This window comes from Mustelus asterias, chromosome 10 (genome assembly GCF_964213995.1).
Source record: "Mustelus asterias chromosome 10, sMusAst1.hap1.1, whole genome shotgun sequence".
Taxonomy (NCBI): Eukaryota; Metazoa; Chordata; class Chondrichthyes; order Carcharhiniformes; family Triakidae; genus Mustelus; species Mustelus asterias.
The window spans coordinates 78,663,969-78,686,551 of NC_135810.1; the positions used below are offsets into that span (position 1 = coordinate 78,663,969).

At 41.6% G+C, this 22,583-nt stretch overlaps 2 protein-coding genes across 11 annotated transcripts in view; one reads left to right on the forward strand and one right to left on the reverse strand.

Annotated features, from left to right (window-relative positions):
- The window catches only part of LOC144499698 (LIM and senescent cell antigen-like-containing domain protein 1), a 118,985-nt gene that overhangs the window by 84,439 nt on the left and 11,963 nt on the right, over positions 1–22,583 (forward strand). For all 10 annotated transcript variants that reach the window (XM_078221994.1, XM_078221991.1, XM_078221992.1 and 7 more), the window contains 4 exons: positions 8,249–8,315; positions 12,020–12,140; positions 17,412–17,561; positions 21,945–22,095. In XM_078221994.1, the coding sequence (XP_078078120.1) occupies positions 8,249–8,315; positions 12,020–12,140; positions 17,412–17,561; positions 21,945–22,095 (489 nt within the window). The remainder of the gene's footprint in view (positions 1–8,248; positions 8,316–12,019; positions 12,141–17,411; positions 17,562–21,944; positions 22,096–22,583) is intronic.
- On the reverse strand, positions 13,441–15,595 carry LOC144500053 (uracil nucleotide/cysteinyl leukotriene receptor-like). Its single transcript, XM_078222815.1, has 2 exons — positions 15,565–15,595; positions 13,441–14,619 (listed from the first exon to the last, which is right to left on the reverse strand). Exon 2 carries the CDS (start codon positions 14,598–14,600, stop codon positions 13,578–13,580), a length of 1,023 nt encoding a protein of 340 aa, XP_078078941.1. The 5' UTR covers positions 14,601–14,619; positions 15,565–15,595; the 3' UTR covers positions 13,441–13,577.

Here is a 22,583-nt window from a genome sequence, read left to right on the forward strand (position 1 = left end):
AATCTTCCTCTGGCACTTACCCCATGTGCCAGGATTAAAAGCTTGTGACCAGTCTGTGTAGTTTATACCCTTTCAGTAAACTTGGATGGATCCCATCTGGACTGAGTGACCTCCCTCTGTGGAGGACTTCCACACTTTTACATACTTCCTCTTTATTTTTATTTTTCTGTTGCTAGTACCTTCTTTATGTGACATAGGTAGCAACTACTTTAGTGAATACCTAAGCAGTACCCTTGCCTCCACAAGAAGATGTGTTTTTAGGTTCCAAATTGCCCCATGTTTTCTTTGTCCACACATTTACTATTTACATTAAAAATGACTTTTAGATGCCCTTTCATGCTAGGGAATCCTAACCCTGATTGCCCTCTTATTGCTCTATTGTTCCTTAAATCTAACTAAATGGGTTATATCTCTAACTCCCTCATTGATGTATATTTCCAGAAGTATAATAATTCATTTGATCAATGCTGTCATCGTCTGCACCGCCCTCCTTTTTTTATTTTTCATTTCTTTCTTGAATATTTTAATTCCCCAATCCTCCCAGGTCTCTTATTATCCTTTGGTTCCATGTAATGACTTGTGCCTGCAGTCCACCAACTTTATTTAATATATTGTATGTATTTATGCACATGTACAACAAATCCACCTTGGGACTGCCTTGCATTTGTCCCTTAACTGTTACCTTCTATTTCTGAACTATTCTTCACTTGATTTGATTTATTATTGCCACATGTATTAGTATACAGTAAAAGAAAATGTTTCTTGCACGCTATACAGACAAAGCATGCTGTTCATAGAGAAGGAAAGGAGTTGATGCAGAATGTAGTTCATAAGTTCATTAGATATAGGAGCAGAGTTAGGCCATTCAGTCCATCGAGTCTGATCCGCCATTCGATCATGGCTGATATGCTCCTCATCCCCATTTTCCTGCCTTCCCCCCCATAAAGCTGCAACCCATTACCAATTAAAATCTGTCTAACTGCTCCTTAAATTTAAATTTACTCACTGTCCCACCATCCACCACACTTTGGGATAGCGAATTCCACAGATTCACAACCCTTTGGGATAAGTAGTTTCTCCTCAACTCTGTTTTAAATTTGCTACCCCTTAATCCTAAGACTATGGCCTCTTGTCCTAGAATGCCCCCAAGAGGAAGCATTTGCTTCACGTCTATCTTATCCATACCTTTTATCATCTTGTATACCTCAATTTGATTTCCCCACATTCTTCTAAATTCCAGAGAGTATAGGCCTAAACTGTTCAATCTCCCTTCATACAACAAACCCCTCATCTCTGGAATCAATCTAGTGAATCTCCTCTGAACTGCCTCCAATGCCACTACATCTTTCCTCAAATGAGGGGACCAAAACTATGCACAATACTCCAGGTGTGGTTTCACCAATGCCTTGTATATTTGCAACAATACTTCCTTGCCTTTATATTCTATTCCTTTAGCTATAAGTGCCAACATTCCATGCGCTTTCTTTATTATCCACTGTACCTGCATGCTATTTTCTGTGACTCATGAACGAGGACACCCAAATCCCTCTAGTCTTACAGGCATAGCTAGGGTGTTGCGAAAGATCAACTTAATACGAGGTAGGTCCATTCAAGAGTCATATGGCAGCAAGGAAGAAGCAGTTCTTGAGTCAGTTGGTACGTGACCTCAGACTTTTCATAGAATCCTTACAGCTCAGAAGGAGGCCATTCGGCCCATCGAGACTACACCGACCACAATCCCACCCAGGCCCGATTCCCGTAACCCCATGTATCCCTGACGCTATGGGGCAATTTAGCATGGCCAATCAACCTAACCCGCACATCTTTGGACTGTGGGAAGAAACCGGAGGAAACCTACGCAGACATGGGGAGAACGTGCAGACTCCAAACAGACAGTGCCCCAAGCCAGGAATCGAACCGGGGTCCCTGACGGTGTGAGGCAGCAGTGCTAACCACTGTGCCACCATGCCACCCCTTTTTATCTTTTTCCTGACGGAAGAAGGTGGAAGAGAGTATGTCCGGGGTTCATGGGTCCTTAATTATGCTGGCTGCTTTTGAGGCATGATGTGGAGATGCCGGCGTTGGACTGGGGTAAACACAGTAAGAAGCTTAACAACAGCAGGTTAAAGTCCAACAGGTTTATTTGGTAGCAAAAGCCACACGAGCGTTCGGAGCTCCAAGCCCCTTCTTCAGGTGAGTGGGAATTCTGTTCACAAACACAGACTCAATTTACATGAATAATGGTTGGAATGCGAATACTTACAGCTAATCAAGTCTTTAAGATACAAACAACGTGAGTGGAGAGAGCATCAAGACAGGCTAAAAAGATGTGTATTGTCTCCAGACAAGACAGCCAGTGAAACTCTGCAGGTCCAGGCAGGCTGTTAAGTCCAATCAAGTTACAGAAACTTGATACAGAAGTTACAGAATCTGTAACTTGATTTTGTGTCTCTGTGCCCTGTTTGAGAGCAGATTTCCACTCCATCTGACGAAGGAGCAGCGCTCCGAAAGCTAATGGCATTTGCTACCAAATAAACCTGTTGGACTTTAACCTGGTGTTGTTAAAACTCTTACTGTGTTTACCCCAGTCCAACGCCGGCATCTCCACATCATATCTCATAGAAGACAGAGGGTGGTGGTGGATGGAAAATCTTCAGACTGGAGACCAGTTACCAGCGGTGTACCACAAGAATCAGTGCTGGGTCCTCTGCTATTTGTGATTTTTATAAATGACTTGGAGGAGGGGGCTGAAGGGTGGATCAGTAAATTTGCAGATGACACCAAGATTGGTGGAGTAGTGGATGAGGTGGAGGGCTGTTGTAGGCCGCAAAGAGACATTGATAGGATGCAGAGCTGGGCCGAAAAATGGCAGATGGAGTTTAACCCTGATAAGTGCGAGGTGATTCATTTTGGTCAGACAAATTTGAATGCAGATTACAGGGTCAAAGGTCGGGTTCTGAGGAATGTGGAGGAACAGAGAGATCTTGGGGTTCATATCCACAGATCTCTGAAGGTTGCCACTCAAGTGGATAGAGCTGTGAAGAAGGCCTATAGTGTGTTAGCGTTTATTAACAGGGGGTTGGAGTTTAAGAGCCGTGGGGTTATGTTGCAACTGTACAGACCTTGGTGAGACCACATTTGGAATATTGTGTGCAGTTCTGGCCACCTCACTATAAGAAGGATGTGGAAGCGCTGGAAAGAGTGCAAAGGAGATTTACCAGGATGCTGCCTGGTTTGGAGGGTAGGTCTTATGAGGAAAGGTTGAGGGAGCTAGGGCTTTTCTCTTTAGAGCGGAGGAGGTTGAGAGGTGACTTAATAGAGGTTTATAAGATGATGAGGAGGATAGATAGAGTGGACATTCAGAGACTATTTCCTCGGGTGGATGTCACTATTACTAGGGGCATAACTATAAGGTTCATGGTGGAAGATATAGGAGGGATATACGAGGTAGGTTCTTTACTCAGTGAGTGGTTGGGGTGTGGAATGGACTGCCTGCAGTGATAGTGGAATCGGACACTTTAGGAACTTTCAAGCGGTTATTGAATAGGCACATGGAGTACACTAGAATGATAGGGAGTGGGATAGCTTGATCTTGGTTTCGGAAAAGGTTCGGCACAACATCGTGGGCCGAAGGGCCTGTACTGTTCCATGTTCTATGTTCTTTTAATACCAGCAACTTGTCCTACTGCCACCTATTGTGTGCAGCAAATATTGCTTCCTTTGGCAAAGAGCAAACATCAGATCAAGCCCTTGATGGAGTGCAATGCCTTTTCTTGTCAGCTTGGATCTTTTACGTCTCTCTTGTGGGGACCATGAATTGAATTCAATTTGAAATTGAATTGGTTTTTGGAGCAAACAAGGAGATGGATTAAGGGCTTGCCGTATCCACTCTGCACATTGGCGTCTGAAACTTTAAAAAAGGAATAAAATAAAAACTTTGCTCAAGCGTAGTTTCTGTTCACATCAGTTTTTGCAGAGAGTGAGTGGATTTTGATGTGGATTGAAGAAGACACAGAAGAAAACAACGTTTGAGCTCTGCTGCTATTGTTAGTTCTCCATACTAGTATAAGCCTTTGGTTTAGACCTAATGCTGGTACAGCACGATTCAGTGTTTGAGCGATGGCTGCAGCAGCTTCTTGAGCACCAGGCCACGGGGTGCGGAACACTCCCCAAGTAACAGTGAGGACCATCGGGAGAAGACTCGCCTGTGGATTGAACCTACTTCTTGAATCACGTGCTTTTCGACTGCTGCGGGTTTGAAGTGACAGACATCTGCTTGAAAGACTTCCCCAGCAGTGGATACTTTGACGTCGCCTTCAGAAGCATTGTGGGTTGCATCAAGCTTCAAAGGCATTCAAGGAAAAAGGCAACCAGGGACTCCCTTCTATCCTGACTGAAGCGCTGCTGTTCGCTTTACCATCGCAGCGGAACCAGGTTGTCACATTCCACATATACCACTCCCACATCCCTGTGGTGTACGTGCTCACGTTCCTCACCAGGTACTTGGAGCTGAATGGAAACAGCACTGACGTGAAAGACAATTTTGTATTTGGACAAGCAAACACCAGGTCAAGGTGACCTCGAGAACAGATGTGAATGGAGCCATCCTGCAACCCCCTCCAGTTTCGCCATTGGAGGAAGTCAAGGTTGCCTATTCTATGCGGACAGCCATGAGTGTGTCGCACCTGCGGCAAAGCTGGAAATGTTGCTCTTAATTATAGTGTCACCTTCTATAGAAACTGCATGCAGGAGGGACATGCAACTAAGGACTGCAAAGAAAGAAAATGCTGCAACCTGTATAGGGAGGCAGGCCATCTTTACAAGGCCTGTCCAAAACGGGATGCTACATGCGCTCAAATCGTCAATGGTGGAGCGAAAATGGAAGTCACCACAAAGGAGGCTCAAGTACCATCTAGCGACAAGAACAAAGACACCGCTGTGTAAGATGATGCAAAAGAAGACAGTGCTTCTTAACAAAAGGTGGAGGCCCCAGCACTCCCGGACGACAACTCCCCATCAGAAAAGGAAGATTCAGTGGAAGAGGAGGCAGCAGAACAAGAATAGCCCTGGTGTATGTGGAAACATTAAAGAAATTAAATGACTATATTCTTATGTGACCAATAAAAAGTGGCAGATGAGGAAGGACAAGCTAGCTGTCACTGACAAAATAAGCAGCTAAACACCAAGGCAGTATGGGAGCCATAAAGACCCCAGACAATAAAGACAACAAAATGTCCTGGGAACATCAACCTTGGGTAGATGGGAGCAGAAATGCGACCAACACATCCTAGACCCAGGAAAATAAACGCAAAACACACAGCAACTCTGGAAAACTGGGAGCAGCAACATCCTAGATAAAGATCGGCTTGCAACCCCAATACCTACTGAGGGCAATGCACAACACCATGGCTACAGAAACTCCCAAAGTCACCCAGTCAATATTATGGGCCCTGCAATTCTGAAACAATTTATGAACACCACAGGTATCCACGAACATATCCAGCAACCTGAACCTGCAACTGAATACATTCTAGACTTTGAGACTAGTAAATCTACATGTTTAAAATGGGCTTAAAAATAGCATCCATCAATGTGCGAAGCATTATAGATACTTGGCGATGTGTGACCAACTTTACTTAACTCTTCTGCAGGTACAGCAGGCCAGGTGAGATACCGCATCTCAGCAGCTACATATGGTAGTCGAGCTAGTGGTTCCACGGACCATCCATCTGGTCAGGAGGAAACAATTGTCATTCCTCCGGCCTGGGAATTCACTGCAGGGTGACAACTTCACCATCACCGAAGTAAAGGAGGTGGTGGGCAGACACCTCCTTTATAGCAGACATGAGATACAAAAACGCTCTCCTTAGACTGATTAACTAAAGAGTGAGCAGCTGGCAGTTCTTCAGCAGCTCCCACTGCTGCTGGCCACTTCGCGGTCAGTCATTCTGGGCGGTGACTTCAACAGCATCATCCATGTGGTTGGACAAACCGGAAAGGCCGAATGCAAACTGGACGCCATGTCTAGATTCCTGATGGAAATGGTAAAAGAAGCCAAGCTGCACGACGTCTTCAAATACCCTGCAGATGGACTGCAGCATGGATGACATGGTCATAGCCAAGCTGGTCTGTCCCCTCTTGTTTGTGTCCTGTGCATTCACAGTCAAATCCACTGATGTCAAGTCAGTGTTCTTCACTAACCACTGCCTCCTGCTTGCTGACTGGAAAATCAGAGGATGGGCAGGGCAACTTCGAAGCTGAATGCAAAACTGTTGACCCCAGAGAACCTTGAGGAACTTGAAAGTGATTACAAAGGTTGGAGAACCATGAAGCCTTTCTTCGAGTCTCCATCGCTCTAGTGAGAAGCAATCAAGGGAAACATCAAGGCTTATCATTCTTAAAGGTGTTCAGAAGGTGAGAGAGAGATGGGGGGAAAACATGTCCCGACTCCAGAAAAGCATACAGGATCTGCTCCAGCTGCAATTGATGGGGTTTGATGTCAAGGAAGATCTCCAAGAATCAGTAAGCCTTGCTCTTTGCCCCGGAGGCCTCCAAGGGGAAGTACTGGACGACGAAGGGTACTCTGTCCACTGTGTTCCGTGTTTGTCTTCTGAGGAGGTCGGTGCGGTTTTTCGCTGTGGCGCGTTGGAACTGTTGATCAATGAGTCGAGCGCTATATCCTGTTCTTATGAGGGCATCTTTCAGCGTCTGGAGGTGTCTGTTGCGATCCTCCTCATCCGTGCAGATCCTGTGTATACGGAGGGCTTGTCCGTAGGGGATGGCTTCTTTAACGTGTTTAGGGTGGAAGCTGGAGAAGTGGAGCATCGTGAGGTTATCCGTGGGCTTGCGGTACAGTGAGGTGCTGAGGTGACCGTCCTTAATGGAGATGCGTGTGTCCAAGAATGCAACCGATTCCGGAGAGTAGTCTATGGTGAGTCTGATGGTGGGATGGAACTTGTTGATGTCATCATAGAGTTGTTTCAGTGATTGTTCACCATGTTTCATGGAGTTTCATGGAGTTTCACTGGCTGTCTTGTCTGGAGACAATACACATCTTTTTAGCCTGTCTTGATGCTCTCTCCACTCACGTTGTTTTGTTTCTTAAAGACTTGATTAGTTGTAAGTATTCGCATTCCAACCATTATTCATGTAAATTGAGTTTGTGTCTTTATATGCCCTGTTTGTGAACAGAATTCCCACTCACCTGAAGAAGGGGCTTGGAGCTCCGAAAGCTTGTGTGGCTTTTGCTACCAAATGAACCTGTTGGACTTTAACCTGGTGTTGTTAAACTTCTTACCTTATATAACCTTACCATAACACTCCAACTTTTATACTCGATATAAGACAAATGATCAATTATGCAGTGTGGTACTACTGCCATTTATAAGATGCACTGCAGTAACTCACCAAGGCATCTTTGACAGCATTGTCCAAACCTGTGATCTCTGTTGTAAGATGTATGTAGCTCAATCGGGCTCATGAAGAAATTCTGAATTTTGTATCATTTAACAGTAAGTGTTTTATTAACTACCCATAACTATGTACATATATAGAGTATAAGGTCTAAGCTAGGAACTGTCTCAATGTTTGTCTCTATACATGTCTCTGTCCAGTACAAGACCACTCTCTCGACATGGAAACATAGGACGAGATTTTACAGCTTTGCTCATCCCGAAACCATAAAATTCCACCCGAGGTCAACGGAGTTTTCCATGTTCTGCCCCTTGCCTCCTCCAATTCCTGTGGCGGGCGGGGCGGTGAAATTCCGGTCAAAGAAAATAGGAGCAGGAAAAGGCCATTTGGCCCTTTGAGCCTTCTCTGCCATTTATAATGATCCTGTGGTCATTATTTCTAAGAAGAGCAGGGTAGTAATCCCAGGGTAGTTTTCCTCAATCAACATTGCAAAACTCATTACCTGGCCATTATCGCATTGCTGTTTGTAGGAATTTGCTGTGTGCAAATTGGTTGCTGCCTGTCTCACATTACATCAGTGACTACACTTCAGTGGTTTGGCTGCAGAGTGCTTTGGGACATCTGATATTCGTAATAGGCGCTATATAATTGCAAGTCTTTTTGTTATTTCTCCCAATGTTTTCTCATTTACACTTGCCATCTGTGTCAGTAAGACAATCCGACGAGGGTTTAATTTTTAAAAAATGATCATAAACTATGCTTTTAAAATAAGTAAATGAACAATGCTGTGGTGTAAAATAATTAGTTAACAGTCATTACCTTTTTTATCTTGCAGTTTGAAGGGCGAAAATACTGTGAGCATGATTTTCAGATGCTGTTTGCTCCCTGTTGTCATCAATGTGGTGAGTGTTCAACATTAATGAACAAATTGTTTATTTCTGTGCAAGAATAAACTCTCTTTTCTTATTTACTGTAGTCTAACTCTGTTGCCTATTCATTCTCTCTGCTTTAATCCTTGTTTTATTACAGTATCTCAGTAATATTTCAGTTAAATTACATTCCTGATCTTGAACCTGTAGCTGAAGAGTATAATCTTCCAATCAGCAAAACTGAGTTAATGTGGCTGTGGAATTTTAACATTTCAAACGAGCTTCCATTTTCTCAACATTTACCTCAAGAAAAATGTGCACAAATAACCTGAGACTGCTTGAGTATTTGTTTGGTGCTACAACAGTGAAAATCTTTTCCTTCTATTAAACTTAACAAATTCCTTTTGTTAGTAGTAACAGTGCCTGAGGGGCTAAATATGAAGGCTCACGCATTCAGTTATTTTTAATACACAACAGCTAAATTTGAATAGGTTATCTATATAGCACATCTGTATAGCACAAATTTGAATAGGTTATCCACATAGCACATCTATAGCACCACTAGATACTGGGTTTTAATACATTAATTGTTCAAACAATTCAAACTCTTTGAAATGTAGAATATTTGCAGTTTGTTCCTCAAGTATCATTCGTCTATTTGCAATGAAATGGCAACCGAGCTAGTAATCAGATACGGTAAGTTTGTTGATGTACTCTGCTCTGACATGTCTTCATCGGATTGAGAAACATGTCATTGAAATCCTTTGACACGGGTCAAAGCAGTCAAATATGGTGGAATGGTAGAATTGATTAGACAGCTGTGTCTGAGGCTCTTAAAGAGGTGCAAATGCAATTTGACTCAGTGGCAAGAAAGCTCATAGGATTAACTCCTTAGTACTATTTAACTGCGTTACAGCGCATCTATTTTCAGTGTTCTGGAAGGAATATCTGGTTTTGCTGTCTAGAATAATAAAGTTTATAATTACTGTGAACTGTTCCCATTCAGCACTGAAAACTGCTCATCTGCTTGTGCCATTGAAATTATTATTATCAATAGTACAGCTTCCATTGAAAAATTACATGTAAACACACTCGCCATATGGAATTTCCTATTTTAAATGCTGTGTATATTACCTTCCTATTTGTGATGCCTGTAATATTTTAATAGTATTAAAAATGTATTTTATAATAACATGACAGAAACTGCGGTTACTCGTCTTAAGACGTAAGGATCTGAGATTCAGGAATTAAAACATTTGCAGTTTATTAAGGACTATATGTTGCTTACATATTTAGAGCCAATTTGAGGAAGTGTAGAGATCTCAGATGGCTGGAGGAGGTTAGAAATTGAGAGGGGAGGGCAAAGCCATGGAGCGATTTGAAAATTAGGATTTTACAGAGAATATAAACATAATTGTATTGATGAGAGGACTAGGATTGTGCAAGTCTGGTTTATATGGTGACTGTTAGACTCTTATAGATTTGTTGATAGTCTACAGATGTTGTTAATCAGCTGCACTGCATTTTCAAGCTTTTTAGATTACTCTTTTAACTATAGAGCATGTTATAAGAGCATGTTATAAGAGGCACCCTAATGTCAGTGGGGGCAGTCTATGTTTGAACCACTTCGTTAAACATCAACTAGTTCAGTCATTAAAGGAGGTGAGTAATTAGCTTTAGAAGTCAATGTTTGAGTGGAAGGAAATCTGTTGCTTTCTTACAGCTACCATATACTTCCTACCACTGACATTTCTGCATTCCACAGGAAACCTAATCACACCCCACCTGCAGTCTTGCTTGTTTGCCTGTTCCCCATACAAGCTTGTTTGCATACCTGCCTGTTAATGTACCCACTGGTTTTGTCACATTTGGTGGATGGCCACTGCTGAGCTGCATTCTGGTCTTCACCTTTCCCTGTCTGCTAATGAGCAGTTTTAAAACATTTGCTCAATCCTGTAGCTGAACAGGAAAATTATCCCTCGCTCAGTTCTTCCAGGGATCAAAGCATGCCCTGGAAAATCAATTTCCTCCCAATACATACATGTAAATCAATGAAACAACACCAGTAACATCATCCATTCCTTCTGCCCCATAATCTTCCTCTCTCGTTTTTCTTGCCTCTCCCCTGCATACCCCAATTATATAGGTCCTCTGCATTTCACTTGTGTGCTCATCTCTGTGCACTCTGTGATTCTCTCCTACTCACGCTCTCTCTCTGTCCTTCCCCAACATTCTGTTTGTTTCCTCCCATGTTCTCTCCCCAACATATGCTCTTGTGTTCTATCCATTCGTATTTTCTCTCCATTCTTTGTGATGCACTCTCTTTATTGCACTCTGTCCCTGAACTATTTGTCATTAATCATTTTAGACTTTATACAAACAAGTTGATCGTGGAGCAAGAGCACGAGAGAGCATAAGAATACATTAGAGAGCGAGTACATGAGAGTGAAAAGTGCATATGACCCTCTCCATCATGCTTCCTCCTGAGACCTCTCCAGTGCATGCTTTCTCGTTCACACTCTCTCCATCATGCTCTTTCACGTGCTTCCCTCCCCTCTTCCCTTGTCCCACGAGCACTCCCTCACAAGTTCTCTCCCCCTCTCTCTTGCACACATACAGCCCTGCCATCTCTCTCGCACACACACATTGTCTCTAGTACTTTCACATGCCCTCACATTGTCTCTTGCATCCTCATTCACCCACATGTTCTCTCCTCCTTTTCCCCCTCATGTTTTTTGTCATATGCACTTTTCACACTCATGTACTCGCTCTCTAATGTATTCTTATGCTCTCTCGTGCTCTTGCCCCACGATCAACTTGTTTGTATAAAGTCTAAAATGATTAATGACAACTAGTTCTCTTAGACCTTTTTGCCTTTTTAATTTTCCTCTTCCCCACCCCTCACCATATTATTGCCCCCTCACCCAGAGTACTGCTTTTTCATTAACAGTGCAATGTAAATACCCAGTTGTGGATACACAAAAGTTACAGGACTTCCAATGACTCAGAACAATTCAGTTTGGCTCAAGTTCAGGTCGCCAGTTGCTAATTTGCTGCTGCACTGCCCTTCCCAGCCAGGAATTTTGTCTAGGTCATAACCACAGGAGCACAGCCTGCTGATGGTGATTAATTTCCCAGTTGCCACACCAGCTGTTCTGGATACGCAAAAATTGCACCCGATCAATTGTAATCTATTCTTTCTCATGTTCAGCTTAAGGATTTGAATTCCTGGCATCATTGCTTTGAATCCTAAAATTTTTATGATGAGATTTTCGTCATAGCTCTACTCTCTAAGGTGACGACTTACAGAGAGCAGGAACTAGACACTCAAACCTCGAGTCTTCTAACCCTATTACAATTGTAATAAAATTTGACACAAGCAAATATTGTAGATTCTGGAAATTTGAAACATTGCAAATGCTGAAAATGCTCAGCCAGACAGAGAAACAGAGTTAACATTGCAGGTCGACCATTCTTCAAAACTGCAATAAAGTTTGATTATGTACCACAGGAAATGTTGTGCCTCCATTTAACAATACTGGCTGTCCAGCAAACTGGATTATACCAAGATCCTATATTTCTAAAACTTAATTGATGTTTATGTTCTTCAAGACATGGTCAGTTCAATCACCAAAACCATTCATATAGTCTGTAATTGCAACCAAAAGTCAAGGTTGGAGTGAGGGAAGAATGTTGTCTGCAAGTACATTTTTTAAAAATTCTATATTTCATTGCAGGTGAGTTCATTATTGGCCGAGTGATTAAAGCTATGAACAATAGCTGGCATCCAGAATGTTTTTGCTGTGATCTCTGCCAGCAGATTCTTGCGGATATTGGATTTGTGAAGAACGCTGGCAGGTTGGTATATTTGATAGCCCTTTTATTATGAATACAGAATTGTATACTTACATGACATGTGCAACTGACTTGCATGTTGTGATAGAGCTACAATATTTTACAGGCGAAGATCACTTGGCCCATCCTGTCTATTTGCTCGAACATCCCAAAAGTAATCGTGTTGATTTGTACTCACTGCCTACTCTATCTTCCACTGCTTTAAATAGTTAACAGTCTTAGCTCAGAGATAGCCCACTCACCTCTGAGTCCAAAGATCATGAATATTCTATTCCAGAAAGCCAGACGGTGAAGAATAGAAATGAAGCCAATCTTTATAGACAATTATAAGCATTTATTTACAGAGATACACATTGCAAACCCAACAACCAAAACTTTAATCTGTTTCTATTTGTATGAATAGAAGTGAATTTCCAGTTGATAACCATCAGCAGACTACAATTAACACCATCATCCATTCAGCTTTATCAATTTTATGTTTAAAAGTTACCATTCTCCCTGGCGATCGTAACAGTGTGAATCTGTTTTCTTCTGCACGGAGGTTAATCAAAGAACCCAAATATAAATGCCTAACAGTACAATTGGAAAGTAAATCTGGGACTGTTTTCTCTGGCTTAGTATGACAATAGACAGTACATCACTGAGAGAAAAACAATAGTTATATTTTTCAGATGAGTTCAAAATTGCCTTAGTATAAAACCTGATTGTCCATGTCAATTTATATCATTTAGCTTTAGTTTGCATTTCTGACTCAACTTTCCTTTTCTATTTTACTCTGTCAGTCCTTTCCAGCTCCTTTCTTTTCATGATTCTAATCTGTTAAATCCTACTCACTCTTGCATAATTCAAAATCCAAAGGCTTCATGATAAACATGATGTGTATTAACTTATCGCAAGAAAGTGTATATCAGAAAATTTTGTTTCAATGCTTGTATTTTTAGCTGAACTCTAAAGTGCATTCTTCATTGTTAAGCATAAATAAGTAACGATATAAACAAGATCAAACCATGTCTTTTGTATTATCCTAAGATTCATTCAGCAGAGTCTTCATTTTGTGAGTTAGTTCATGTTTACTCTGCTATAAATGTGGGATGAAGGTTCAGAATTTTGACTATGCCATCCATGAAAGCCACAAAAAATATTAGCTTCTTCCCCCATAATGAGAGATGTTGAGGAGCTGGTTCATTTGCTTGATCTTTTGGTTGAGAAGTGGACCAGTAGGAATCTTGAGAAAGAAAATCATTTGGAGGGGGGTGAATTACTGGTGGATTCAGGTGATTTAAATTTATCACGTAAATCCCCTCTTCAGTGATTTGTTTATTTTAATGTGGTTTTGTTTTTGATAAGACAGCTGCTGCAATAGATGAGATCATAATAGAGAACCAGTTCATAATTATACAGCTGACTCTGGGCTCTTCATTCCTGATCAAATACTGTACTTTATATACCATCTGTTGTAGTAGTGTTAACACTGGGGTGCGTTTCTTGGCCATTATATTCAGTTGTCGTCTTCCACACCTTCTCTCTGCAAAGAGACTCCTTAAAATTCTCTCCTACAAAAAAGTAAACCACTGGATCTAAGCAGCAGTTAATACTGGCCAGACAATAGAATGCACGGTTGATGATGGCTAGGCTCTGAATTGTGGGTGTAGACTCCAATTGTTGATTTGCCATAATAATGTACAGTAAACGGGCAACATGATATGGTAAGAAGCAAACTAGAAAGACAGTTAATACTGTGAAAATCATTCTGGAGGCTTTGTGCTTGTGGTCAAGTCGCCGGTATGACTGAAGATGTCTAATTATGCATACATAGCAACAGATAATGACTAGAAATGGAAAAAGAAATCCAACTACCAGTGCACCAGAAGCATAAAGTGATGGCTTCTCCCTATACAATTGTAGGCAAACAGTAGTGTTCTCTTGTGCCTGTACAGTCTGAGTGGTCACTGCAAGCTGAAAAGTTCCTAATACAGCAGTTACCCAGACAGTTGCACTGATTATTTTTGCATAGCGAACTTTTCGAAAGCTGAGAGACCGAACTGGGTGCACTATTGCCAGGTAACGATCAATACTGATGCAGGTAAGAAAATAAACACTGCTGTACAAGTCAAGGTGAAAAAGAAAGCCAGTGATTCTGCAGGCTACCTCCCCAAATGGCCAGTGGCTTTGAAGTATATGGTAGGTAATGCGTAACGGTAAAGTCAGAATGAGGCAGAGGTCAGCAATTGCAAGATTTAACATGTAAATACTGGTTATGGTCTTGGTTTTCATACGGCTGCAGAATACCCAGACAGAGATGCTATTCTGAATTAGCCCAGCTGTAAATACAGTGCTGTAGATAACAATGTAAATCAGTCTTTCGGCTGCTGCAACAGTAAGGTTGAAATTGGGTTCCATTGTCAGCTGTAACTTTGTGGTCGCTGTAGTTGTGTTCTTCCAATGCAGAGAATCATGAGCCATGGTTATAGACTGTTACAGGCTGTAATTAAAAACAAGGTTATTTTTTCACCTGAAAATTATAAAAATCTATGCATTTTCATTTTTTAAAAACTTACAAACTCTCTTCCTCTAGTGCCTTACACGTGAGTATTAAATTCTGCAGGAATGGGAGAAGTGCCAAACACAGATTAAAAACTTGTATTTATTATAATGATGATGGATATTCAAATTTTCATCTGAGAAGTGAACACCTCAACTGATATTTACTGCAGCACCAAGTCAACAGCTTCAGGGAAGAGGAAAGAATTTGCAATGTGAATGCACTCATCATAAACATGAAACAAACTCAATTAAATAAACAATACGAAAATCAAAAAGTTTTCATAGGAACGCCAGAGTGCTTTCAAATGAACGGAGCAGAACAGGTAACTACTAAAGTTTGAATTGCACCCCTTTCAATTTAGGAATATGAGTAACCATCCCGCATCCCCAAGGTGCAGAAAGGAGCTTAGGTAACGTCTGTCTGTCTACCAAGATCAAGTCAGAATTTGATAACACACAGTGAACATCAGAAAATCTATAATTAGATACAAAATAGATTAATGTACACTGAAGAACAAAAGTTACTTTTTGATCATTTACAATAGGCAGACTTAGACTGGCACGGTGGTTAGCACTTCTGCCTCACAGCACCAGGGACCCGGGTTCAATTCCCGGCGTGGGTCACTGTCTATGCGGGGTCTGCACGTTCTTCTCCTGCCTGTGTGGGTTTTCTCCGGGTGCTCCGGTTTCCTCCCACAGTCCAAAAGATGTGCTGGTTAGGTGCATTGGTCATGCTAAATTCTCCCTCAGTACACCCGAACAGGTGCCAGAGTGTGGCGACTGGGGGATTTTCACGGTAACTTCATTGCAAGTGTGACACTAATAAATAAACTTAAAACTTTTAATCTTTAGATTTTTCCCAGTTGCAGCATGTAGTACTTACAGTTTGCTGGGTGTAGCCTGCAACTGTTTGAAGAGCAATCATTCCAGTAGTGCACGGCTCCTGCTTTTCTTTGTGAATCTAACTCCGTCCCTTCATGCAAGGTATGCAGCAGCTGTGAGTTGTTGCGCTGACAATGTATTCTGTCCATTATAGTAAGGAAGCAGTTTCCATACTGCTTTTTAAAGCTGCTTTACAACAGCAGTGTTGATTTTGCAGGAAACACTTCCTCTGGGAACACCATTCCATGTAGTGGTGTGTTCCCACAAGAAAATAGCGTCTCCGTCAAAAGTCTCAAATAGAAACTTCCTTTTCCTAACTGTAGGCTATATCCTTTAGCAATTTGAGAGCATGTATTTTACAACATATTTCCTTTCTTTTCTTTTTCCTGTGTTACCAAACAAAGTTTTGAAATAAACTAGTGTTCCTGTTGACTAAAATAGATATAATTACATGTGATGTATGTTTATTAAGATGAACATGTGGAATTTGTTTTAACAAAGACTATAGCTAAAGCAAGATTTTAAATTCCTGCTGCATCAAATCCTGGTTGTGAATCCTTCCAGATTTCTTCTGGCTTTGTTAGTTTTGAGAAATTAAGCAGGGGAAAAGTTCCTGAAAATGTTAAAACGAGAAACGGAACACACAAACTAAACTTCAATTAAACATTTCTCAAAACTACAATTTAGGAGTAAAACTAAGACTAACATTATTTCTCAAACAATCCTGGAATAAACATGAACATTTGGTAAGTAAACTACTTTGAGTTAATTAAGATTTGTGCCCTCATCTGTACCTTAGACTATCAAGCATGAATGAAGCGTTAATATATGGTGTTAATGTTACGAGACTTGCTCTGGTCTTGTGGCATCTTTCGACAGCTGTACATTTCAGACAATTAGGCCTGGAGGTCAGCATAGCTGATTCATGTCTCGGTAAGATCAGATCAGCAAAAGTTGGACTTGTGATCTCTGCACCAAATCTTTGGTTTGCATGATTTCCCATCTGCAAAATCTTGCATCAAAAAAGTGTCATTAAATTTACCCTTTGATATACTTGAACTATTAAAATTTTGAATATTTTATTAGAATTTTGAATTAAGGTTTTCGGTTTCTATGAAAGTGCTCCTGACGTACATTTGTGCTAAGTGGATCAGCTGTGGATTGTAATTTTGTGTTTGTTTGATGTAACAATTTTGATATCTGATGTTTACTGTGTGTTATCATATTCTGACTTGATTTTGGCACAGACATTCTGCACCTTGGGGACACGGGATGGTTACTTATATTCTTAAATTGAAAGGGGTGCAAATAGTTTAGTAGTTACCTGTTCTGCTCTGTTCATTTGAAATCGCTCTGTAGCGCTCCTATGAAACCTTTTTTTATTTTCGTATTGTTCATTTAATTGAGTTTGTTTCAAGTTTATGATGAGTACATTCACATTACAAATTCTTTCTTTTCCCTGAAGCTGTTGACTCGGTGCTGCAGTAAATATCAGATGAGCAGTTCACTTGTGATGGGAATATCTTGGACACTGGATAATGGTCAGGAGTAAAACTCTTGGCCTATTTTTTCCCCCATCCATCCCCATCATCCAGTGTTAGTGTAACACCTTCGCCACAGCCTTGGTGGAGATCAACTAACCCAGTACAGACTGGGTTCTTGCTGATCTGTATGCCTCTGGCGCTCAGTAAATCACTGAAGCATTAGGGACCACAGTTAAAGCATTTTTAAGACGCAAATTCTTACAGCACCATTTTATTTCATTTTAAAAGTACACATTTGCTGTTTAAAAAGTGAGTAGAAAATATTTTGTTCCATGAATAATTATTTTAAACTTTTCACCTCCAGGCATCTCTGCCGTCCTTGCCATAACCGTGAAAAGGCCAGAGGTCTGGGAAAATATATCTGTCAGAAATGTCATGCCATCATTGATGAACAGCCTCTTATATTCAAGAACGATCCCTACCACCCTGATCATTTCAACTGTGTACACTGCGGGTGAGGAATGTTCTATTTTCTAATGTACATTCATTCAGTATATGTGCATAAGAATGGATCTAAACCACAGGTTTTGTCTTGGAGAAATTATCATTAATGATGGAAATGATTTAAGTAAAAGCGCTAAGTGATAGGATGTTCATATTTATTAATATAGCAATAAATATTTGACTCCCTCCCCATCCATCATGGTCTGTCTCTACTTTGTCTTCCTTTATTGCTTTTATATTTCCCTCAATTTTTGTTCTCTTCTTTCTCCCTCCCTTTCTCCCTTTTTGTTTCTGCCTCTTGTGTCTGTGTGTGTTTCTCTCTCACCCCTTCTCTCACTCACTCTCATTCTTTCACACAGTGGGGCCGATTTTACCAAATGTTGCGCCCGTTTTCAGGCGCGAAATCGTGGTAAAGTTGGGCGTCGGGCCTAAAACGCGGTCCAGACCCGACCCAAGGCCAATCGCGCCTTTACCAACGGCCGAACCGGCGTGCGCCCGAATCGGCCAGTGGGCCTATTTAAATGCATTTGCATGCATTTAAATCGGCAGCCCGCGCCCAACTTACCCAAAGATTCCCACTTTACGAGGCTCCGATCCGATCGGCGCCCGCGCATTTACCGTGTTGCTGAATTCAAGTCCGATAGGGCTTCAACTCAGCAACTGAACCGCCGAATCGCCCCTGACCACCCTTCGCGGAACGTCCCCGCGAACCACCCCGGCAGCCCACCCCCTCGATCAGACCACCCTGGGACGCAGACCCCACCAGCAGCCCCCCCCCCTCCCCGCGATCGGACCCCCGGGGGGAGGGGGGGGGGGGGGTAGGGGGGGATGTGACGTCTCTGCCCCTGCGGGGCGGGGGGGGGGGGGGGGGGGGGCAGGGCAGAGACGTCACATCTCCCCTGCCCCCCCAGGGAAAAGACATCACATTAGCCCCCCCCCAGAGAAGAGACGTCACATCCCCCCCCCCCCCCCTTCAGGGAAGAGACGTCACATCCCCCCTGCCCCCCCAGGGAAGAGACATCACATTTCCCCCCCCCCCCCCCCCCTCAGGGAAGAGACGTCAGATCCCCCCCTCAGGGAAGAGATGTCAGATTCCCCCCTCCCCCACCAGGGAAAGTCGAAGGCAGCGCAGACAGCAGTGCTGTCAGCGCTGCCTTTGACTTTCGCGCTTGGGCGCACTGAGTGCTGTTGGCCCCGAACTGCGCATGCGCAGCTTGGTGCTCCGACAGATGCAAATGCGTAGGCTCTGCCCACTGGACCCGCGCCGAAAAAAGGCATATGGGGGCGCTGGAGCACGGCTGCCGGGCGCGGGTCTAATTTACGACCACACCCGGCACTTAGAGCCGATTTGGTAAAATCGGCCCCAGTTTCTTCATTAGCCCCAGCCCCATTCATGTACTGCAGTTCTGGTATATTGTTTAAATTACTCTTTTATTGTGTGAAGGTGTTCATTGAGTATTGACAAGCTATTCCATCACTGCTCATCTTTGATTATCTGTTGTCTAAAGAGTTTTTGCATAATCAGGAAATTGTGACCAATGTGCACTTGCCTTGCCTGTGCTGCTGGGGCTAATAATCACATTTTTGCTGCTAACTAACCTGATTTTGTTCAATTAATCATACATCTGACAAACTTTCCAAAGTTGTTAAGTCCATTCAATGTAGCTGATATAATTATCTGAATGTGTTGAAGGGAGCATAAACTTCCTTGTCAATACTCAATGTTCACTTTAGCAGTACGGCATTTGAATGATGCACGAGGAGCCCATAGTGCCCTCACAAATGTATACCAACAGGGAGGGTGAGGGGAAGTGGGTAAAGACTGAACTAATTAAAATTTCAACAGTTTATTTCAATATGCAGTTATACTATTTTTTTTCTAACACAAATATCAAAATCTGTATTACACAATGTTTTATATTTTGTGGGAAGGGAGCGTTGTTAAACATGCATTGGTTTTCTCTCCAAAGAGGATGATAAATTAAAAACAAAGCCTACATAAAAGTACAAAGCCTATGTAAAAGTGTATCTTAATTAAATGGAAAGGTTTGTAGTTGAACCATAAGCCCTATTACAATGCATTTAAACAGCAACAATATGGTACAATATGAGAATGCTAAAATACAGTTCTAAAAGGATAGCACAAAGCTCAAATCTAAATCCTGATAGCACAAAGCTCAAATCTAAATCCTGAAATTTCCAGTCTTGTTTCAAAATGCATATTTTCAAATATTGCATCCTGCAAGTCTGTTATTCATGTTTGAGAGGCTATTTGGAAGTCACTTTGCAATAGGGTGTAGTTATTCAATGCATTTTTAGTGAGTCATTGTGTGCTTAAGCAGACATTGCCTGAAACACCAAGGGAGCAGTGGAATCTGGAGACTCTGGTGAAAGGTTACTTCCTAGATAGGTATCCTCTCCTTTGGTCTAGCCTTATCCTGTGCACCTCTGTTATTTCCACTTCTTCCTGATCCTCTCCTACCTCTGTCGTAAGAAAAAAATGGGAAATGACCACAGTTAACCCCCATGGTAGAAGGGTGGAGAGCAAAAGCTTTTCCTGTCTAAAACTGCTGAATGGCTATTTTCAGAATACTTTTTTTGGAACACAGCTAAGAAAACATTTTTATAACAATTTCAGTTAAACCTGACATAGTTTGTAGACATTCAGAGCCTGTGAATACAATCGCTTGTGGTTTGACAAGTTGTACATGTAATTTACATCATACAGACTTAAATTGAACACAGCTCTGATGTAAATGGCAGTGTTTCTAAGACAACAGTTTTTGTTCTCGGTTTCCTGTTATTTGTATACATGCAGCACTTTGGGGAAGAATGTGCACACCTTCTGTCACATGCACTGCCATTTGAACTTGCATGCATTTTAGAATGGCAGTAACCCTGGCACATCTGGCTTGTACCTCAAATCCCAGTCCCCTGTGCCACTATTGCATCTATTTTGCTCTATCCTAGTTTACTTTTATTCTGTGTATGATACATAGGCATTCTGGGATTTAGTGGTTATTTTGGATACATTCCAAATGATAGAAGAATGAGCCTCATTCCATTTAGTGAATTCGTAACAAAAATATCCAATTTCCAGCAAATTTCATTGCAGAATTTTAAAGCTACTTGGAAAAGATAAACCAAGTATCACACTCACTAAAGTATTTTATATAGAGTCATAGATGTTTACACCATGGAAACTGGCCCTTCGGCCCAACTTGTCCATGCCGCACCTTTTCTTTAAACCCCTGATTGCAAATTGCCAATTCTCAATTGCCCGCATTTGGCCCATATTCCTCTATACCCATCTTACCCATGTAACTGTCTAAATGCTTTCTAAAAGACAAAATTGTACCCGCCTCTACTACTGCCTCTGGCAGCTTGTTCCTGACACTCACCATCCTCTGTATTAAAAAAATTGCCCCTCTGGACCCTTTTGTATCTCTCCCCTCTCACCTTAAACTTATGCCCTCTAGTTTTAGACTTCCCTTCCTTTGGGTTGATCTATGCCCCTCATTATTTTATAGACCTCTATAAGATCACCCCTCAGCCTTCTACACTCCAGAGAAAAAAGTCCCAGTCTATCCAACCTCTCCTTATAACTCAAGCCATCAAGTCCCGGTAGCATCGTAGTAAATTCTTTCTGCACTCTTTCTAGTTTAATAATGTCCTTTCTATGATAGGGTGACCAGAACTGTACACAGTATTCCAAGTGTGGCCTTGCCAGAGTCTTGTACAACTTCAACAAGACATCCCAACTCCTGTATTCAATGTTCTGATCAATGAAACCAAGCATGCCGAATGCCCTCTTCACCACTAGCATCCTAAAAGGGGCGGATAACCAGACAGACGTCATTGTCCACATTGGTGCAAATGACGTAGGCAGAAAGAGCAGGGAGGTCCTGCGAGAGCAATTCAGGAAGTTGGGTAGTAGACTAAAAAGCAGGGCCTCTAAATACTTGTAAGATAAGTTTTATGATTTTTTAAAAAATTAATAGATTTAAGCACAGGTTTCCTGCATACAGACGATAAGTCTATATGGTCCATTTTAAAGTAATAATTATGAATGCAGATTTCCTTCTGATAAAAGGAATACTTTCTTTTAACTGCAGATATAATGGTTATATATCAGTGGCTGAAAAGGAGACCCAACCCTCATTTCCACATCACTAACTTAAGTTTTTTAAACTGCACACAAGTGACTTGAGTCTCAAAGTCCCAAAACCTATCCTTGTATTTTTACATTGCATCCACCGAGCACAGAAAACTTGAAATAGGAGAAGGAAGTGTAACAAAACTTTTCTTCAAAACAAGTCTTCTCATTACTTGTGTCAGAGATTATATACACAGACGGTTACTGAGTATGTTTCTGATATTTCATTCCAACCAGAAAAGAGTTGACTGCTGAAGCTCGTGAGCTGAAAGGAGAATTGTATTGCTTGCCTTGCCACGATAAAATGGGCGTTCCTATTTGTGGTGCCTGCCGACGACCAATTGAAGGACGTGTAGTTAATGCAATGGGCAAGCAATGGCATGTGGAGGTAAACTAATTAATATCTAGTCAATTCATTGTTTTAACTTTGTATTTTGAAGAACAAAGAAGATAATGATTGGTGCAAATGCAAGAATTTTATTCATGTTTGTAAAATAAATTTGCTACTGAAATTTGTTGCACTTTTTCCCAGTATTTTAGAAAGTGAGGTGTTTTTGGTTTTAATATGATGCAGTACAGTCGTTATCAGCTCTGGCAGATGGATTAAATCTAGAGGGGAGGGGATTAAGGTCACCTCAGTGCAGCTGATGAATGAGCTGACTTTGGCCTGCATCACTCCATAACCAATAAATACAAGCTCCTAACACAAAGTATTAGCAAGTGTTGGACAGAGATAGTATGATCGTGAGAAATTGAAAAGTCAGTTTTACCAGTGAGTTTTCTTTTACATCACCCTGGATTGATGCAAAAATTAGGTACAGAATGCTGAAAAGTACCCCTTGAGCACAAGGAGATTCCATTGTAAATCTTATGATG

Bases quoted from the DNA above. Each gene is read 5' to 3' on its own strand.
- LOC144500053 (XM_078222815.1), bottom strand. From the start codon at position 14,600: ATGGCTCATGATTCTCTGCATTGGAAGAACACAACTACAGCGACCACA.